Source organism: Lactuca virosa, chromosome 3 (genome assembly GCF_052849685.1).
Source record: "Lactuca virosa cultivar CGN04683 chromosome 3, Lactuca_virosa_CGN04683_v6, whole genome shotgun sequence".
NCBI lineage: Eukaryota > Viridiplantae > Streptophyta > Magnoliopsida > Asterales > Asteraceae > Lactuca > Lactuca virosa.
Window position 1 is genome coordinate 91,691,880 of NC_136428.1, and position 5,623 is coordinate 91,697,502.

At 36.6% G+C, this 5,623-nt stretch overlaps 1 protein-coding gene across 1 annotated transcript; it reads right to left on the reverse strand.

Annotated features, from left to right (window-relative positions):
• Window positions 1–1,717: 1,717 nt before the first annotated feature.
• On the reverse strand, window positions 1,718–3,231 carry LOC145166172 (xyloglucan endotransglucosylase protein 6-like). The gene is made up of 4 exons (XM_079085099.1): window positions 3,010–3,231; window positions 2,815–2,915; window positions 2,535–2,728; window positions 1,718–2,275 (listed from the first exon to the last, which is right to left on the reverse strand). The coding sequence occupies exons 1-4, from the start codon at window positions 3,179–3,181 to the stop codon at window positions 1,864–1,866; spliced, it is 879 nt and encodes a 292-aa protein (XP_078941225.1). The 5' UTR covers window positions 3,182–3,231; the 3' UTR covers window positions 1,718–1,863.
• Window positions 3,232–5,623: the final 2,392 nt, after the last annotated feature.

The following is a 5,623-nucleotide window of genomic DNA, read 5'->3' on the forward strand; positions in this document are numbered from 1 at the left end:
CAACCATGAATAGCTTCGAATTATCAAGAGTCCACGAGCAACCATCATAACTAAAGGGGGGATTGAATAATGAAAAAAATATATAAAATAGAAGTTTGTCTTAAGAGAGAAGTTGATTTAGGTCAGGAATAGCACCCGAAGAGTTTCGTTTTCTTCTAACCGTGGCTGGGTGTGAGAAACGCCCATCAGGACCGTATAGAGATTTGATTATAGGGCTAATGTCATAAAAACCCTCAGATTTTCAAGAAATGTTCGGTTGTATCCTAAGTCCATTTTTATGTCCAAAAAAACAACACATTTGGGCAAAAATTGTCATAATTGTCCTCTTTTACGATTTTACACTTCTATGGAATTAGGGGGTGTTTGGTTGTCGACACATGTTAAGGGATGTTTGGCATTAGGGGATGTCAAAACGAATTCGGGCATTGTATGCAACTTCCGGCGACCCTTTGTGGTCCTTCTCTCGTCGTCGGCAACCACCAATCGAGGGGAAAAGGAAGCAGTGAAGGGATGGATCGGAAAAGACGAACGGAAGGCAGTCAAGCAGATATTCGGCGGTTAAGCAGATCGCGAGGAGGGCAAAGGAGTCAATCTCCGGCGGGCTCCCCTTGGCCTCCTCGTCTTGGTCTCCGGCAGCAATCGAACTGAAAAGGACGCATTAGCAGCAGTTGACCAATGGAGAGCACCATCGGTGCACGATCTGACTGAATATATATATATATATATATATATATATATATATATATATATATATATATATACAGAGAGAGAGAGAGAGAGAACGAAAACGACAGGTAGGGGGTTTGTTGGTGCTCGACAAACCAAAGGGAGGAAGGGTTGAAGTCGGCAGCTGGTGGTGGCGGTAACAGGCTGGAGATGGGGGCGGAGCAAGGTGGAAGTAGGCGTCTCCAGCGAACCCTTCGTGGCTCGTTCTTCGTGGTTAGCTGTTGTTGGAACGAAGAAAAGGGGAAACAAAAGATCGAGGGGTGTTTAGGTGGCAATTAATGAAGAAAGAATGTGCAGGGGCTGCTAAAAGTGGCTGGAACGGAGGTGGCAGCCCTCCGTTTCTTCCTTGGTTTACCAGCGATGGAAGGAAAAGAGTGAGCAAACCAAACACACTTTAATCTTATAACCAAACATCACAATAGAAGGGTAAAATCGGAAAAGATAGCAATTATGACAATATTTTCACAAATATACGGCTTTTGTGAACATAAAAATGGACTTAAAATATATTCTAACCGAACATTTCTTAAAAATTTAAGGTATGGTTAGCCTTTGATTAAATCTCCACCATTTCTCCGATATGGCAAGATTTTGCGACTTTATACTTCCAAATACCAAGACCCGTTCTTGGCAGACTTTTTTGTTCCATATGATCCTTTTTTTTTCCAAATGCCCGTTCCAAAAGAATCTCTCTCTCTCTCTCTCTTTTTTCCAAGTCTTGCATTTTAATAGTCAGTTTGTATTTGGAGAAGAAGTAAGTGCCGAGATTACCCAAGACGGATTTGCAAAGCGCCTTGGAACTTCCAAATGAGAGTATTGATTTTTTTTTCTTTCTACGTGTTACTTGTGATCATTTTCCAATGTACATGTCGAGCAATAATTTTTTCTTGACGTGCCCCACAAATGATAAAAGCGCCCGTGACCGAATTAATTAACAAAAATCCAAAACCCAATTAACACATGTTTTCAGAACACCATCAATTATCGTAGCTTTGTGAAAGTGACTTTCCTTAATGGAAAATAAATAAATTAACATTGCCTAAAAAGTCAATAATAACCTTACATTAACAAAATATGCAACATGAAGTACATGTTTTCATTCATTTTTACAAACATTTCATCCCCATCGCATCCCCACTAGTGACGGTGGTGCTCGCATTCCACCGGCACCGACGGAAACCTGCCGGAGTCACTGCAGTAATCATAGATCATATGGTTCGCTCGCACCCAAATCAGCTGGTGGCTTTGATGCACATTCAACTCCGACAATATTGGTTGATCCCACCAACCGCCGCTGCTAGCACACCGCTTTGCGTTATCAGAATCCGCCGTGGACACCGGACATTCACAACCGTTGATCTCAAATGATCGGTAGGATGCGACAAACGGAGCATGGGTCCAGTCCGTTTTAACCCGACCACCTTGTGTTGCCCAGTCGTCGGCATTCCAAATCGAGCTGTACACACCCATCGCTTGGTCTTTAGGGAACGGGATACCCTTGTGCTCCAAATTACTGTGCACTCTAATCGGTGTTTCATCAACCAAAAACCTGCAACAAAAATTTACAACCATGGTAAATACTTGTACTCACAGCAGTATAACTTGTGCACGTAAAAGGTAAGGCGAGATACTCGATGTTCAATAAGTATGGTATATACTTTTCCCTGCTTTCCTTTTCAGACCCATCATGGCATATTGAGAGAGAAAGTGAAATGTACAAACTCACGGTTGCTTAGAATCATTCTAGTGTGCTTCAGTGAGTTCTACACACAATGTGTGTGTGTGTGTTTGCGAAGGAAGGAACTTACACAACTTGGCGCTGGTTCCAGAGGATTGAGTAAATATGGAAGTCTTTGGTTGGATCGAACCAGAGATTCAACCTCTGTTCACGGTTGCCGACGCCATTGACATACACATTCGTCTGAACAATGTAAGGTTCTCCGGTGGTGTTCCCCAGGAACTCGAAATCAAACTCGTGGTGTTTCGGGCCGTCTGATGACATCTGATCAGATAATGAACCATGGAGATAATCAAACACGAATTATCGATTCAAATGATTTGAGATGCACGTTTTTTTGATTAACTTACGTAGAATGCAGTGACTGTTCCGGCGGAATCACCTTCAACAAGCTTGATCTGAACATTTACTTTGCCAAACATGTACTTCGACTTGGATGAAAATCCAGCTCCTGGAAATCAAATTTCATAAGTGACTTGTTTTATACAGATTAATCGTAACACGAGAAAAGTAATTAGTAAATTAGGTTCGAATCGTGAAGTTACCTGAAAAGTTATCAAGTTTCATGTTCACTGCATCTCCATCAAACGAGAAATGATCAGCTGCCCAGTAAGGCTGAAACAGCTCATCAAACTTCGAGGTTGAAGTCACAGAGCAAACAGACAGTGAAAGAAGCAATGCGAGAGCGATTAAAGACGAAGAGGAAGAAAACGCCATGAAAGAGATAAGAAGGTTCTGTCGATTTGCAGAGAACTGATAAGTGAAGAAGGAAAGAGGTGTGGGGTGGTTTTATAGCAGTGTGGTGAGAGAAGTATGTTGTGTATGGTAATGGACATGTCAGAGCCACGTTGGATTTGGAAGGACATGTAGGACGAGTAGGGTCCCCAATAGGAAAATTTAAATTAAAAAACTAGCCGTTTAAGCTGGCTGTAGATGGATGTTTGGAGTAAAAGTGGGCACAGGGTACGAATAGTCACTGTCGGAAAAGATGGCTGCAAATGTAAGCAAATGAATAGTTGACACGTGGTGTACTACAGCTGGATACGGTATGGTCCAGCTGTCATTTACGCAGTGGTTAAAAAGGACAGCCTTCTTTTGCTCAGTTTTACATTCACCACTCCCTTTGATGATAGATGCTCCCACGCGCTCCTGCTCTAGCTCATACGATGCGTGGAGTACAAACGACACTTGATAATTTGAAGTTCCCAAATGAATGAAAGAGATTTTTAAGATATCAATACATTAATGGGGTAAATTGTAGGAGATCTTAATTTAGTTTTATTACTTTTTCATTAAGTTTTATAATATTTGAATGTTTTTTTTTTTTTTTTTTTTATGTATTGACCAATTATACTTGAAGTAATTATCAGTTTTTTTGAATAGTGAGTGGGATTGTAGAGAGTGAGATTGTAGAGAGTAGCATGGAAAATATCTTTTGCTTTTTTGTTTTATTCTTTCAGAGATGATGTCAAAGTGCCAGCTGGGACAGTACAGTTTTCCACTCAATTTTTTTCCTCACATTTTAAAACCCAATTAAATAAATACCCGAAAATAATCACCAGTCCCCCACCATACCAAAAGTAACACTCTTTTCCTCTTAAAGATCTATGAGTATTTGAGTTATTTATATTTCTATAAATATACGGTAGAAAAATATTATTTTTGAAAAATTGCAATGACATTTTATTTCGAAATTTTGAACTTTTTATATATTATAGACCAACAAGTCTGATTTTTCATTTTTAAGAAAAAAACCAAATTTGAGAAAAGTTCTCTTCCTATATATAGATTTAAAACTTTTAGTTTAATGGAACTTTCCAAATCTTAAAACAAGTTAAAATAGTTGTTTACACTTTCAGAAGTTTTAATTTTTAAGTTTCCAATTATTTTTTGAAAATTTGTACAAAAAAATATTGTTTTCGGTTTCCATCTATCAACTATCAAATTATAGCTTTTAATTATTAGTTTTTAATTTTCAGATTTAATTTTGACAAACATAACCATACTTAAAAAAAATAAATTCAGTTTGAAGATTTTTTCTTAATTTCTCTCTATCTTATCTTCGTCCTCTTATCTACCATTTTTAATCATTACTCTTTTTATTTTTTGTTTCAAATTTTCGTTTTGTAAAGAAAAAGATGAGTTTTTTTCTCTCCTTTTTAATATCTATTCTATCATTTCAACCAACATATAACAAAAAGAATAAATTCCAAAATCATGATCAATTTTGAAAACAAACTCAAACTCGCATAACAATTTCGAAACTAACGAACACAAAACTCATTATAAACTTTGATAATTTCAAATTTTGTTTGAAAAACAAATTTTTAAATATATTTTTGTGGCAAAAATATATTTGAGTTTAATAATTAAAAAAAAAAAGAACTAATTTTCAAAAAAAAGTAATAATACTTTAAAACAAGTAACAAATTTAGGCTATTAAACAACTTGTTATTTTAGATAATCAGATTTATTGTACTCCAGAATTGGGAAGTGCACCACATATTTTTCTAGTCCTCTTTTTACGTTCCCCACATCCCCAAACTACAACATCCACCCACCCTGCCACCCATTAACCATGTCTTAGTTGATAAGTATAATTGGACCCCCTCAACATTCGCTTATGATAGTAGAAGTCCTTGTATATTCTTATTTAAGTTGGCTGTATCCCTTTGTCAATTGTCAATCAACCAAGCATATGTTCAGTTCCAAAGATGTTACATTATTCTTATTTCCAAATAATTATTACAGTTATGTAGTAATTTCACTTGTAAGAAAAACTTAACAACCTATCTTTATAATATTTTTCCAAATCTATTTCACGATATCTATTCTGGTAAGAAGTACATGTTTAATAAGTCATCCAGTTGACTACTTGTTTATATAGTCTATTATCTTTCTTCGAACATTGAATGCTTATAAATTAGAATAATCTATTAATATCAACTTTGGTATATACATATTCATATGAAGATGCCAAAATGTATGCTACAGTGAAGAGTTGAGTTAATGGAAACAATAGCAATGTATAGAATTACATCTCGTATACGTTTGCAAACTAAACTGAATTCAAAACAACTACATGCAACGAAATGATATAATGCAAAAAACAAGGGCCTAAGTGTGAGGAAAAACATTGCTTTAGGATTGAAATAAATA

What these genes read in the sequence shown, in the direction of transcription:
- LOC145166172 (XM_079085099.1), bottom strand. Translation starts at nt 3,181, where the DNA reads ATGGCGTTTTCTTCCTCTTCGTCTTTAATCGCTCTCGCATTGCTTCTT. An exon ending in GAACAGTCACTGCATTCTAC is followed by an intron (nt 2,729 to 2,814) that starts GTAAGTTAATCA and finishes TTATCTGATCAG; the next exon opens with ATGTCATCAGACGGCCCGAA. An exon ending in TGGAACCAGCGCCAAGTTGT is followed by an intron (nt 2,276 to 2,534) that starts GTAAGTTCCTTC and finishes TTTTTGTTGCAG; the next exon opens with GTTTTTGGTTGATGAAACAC.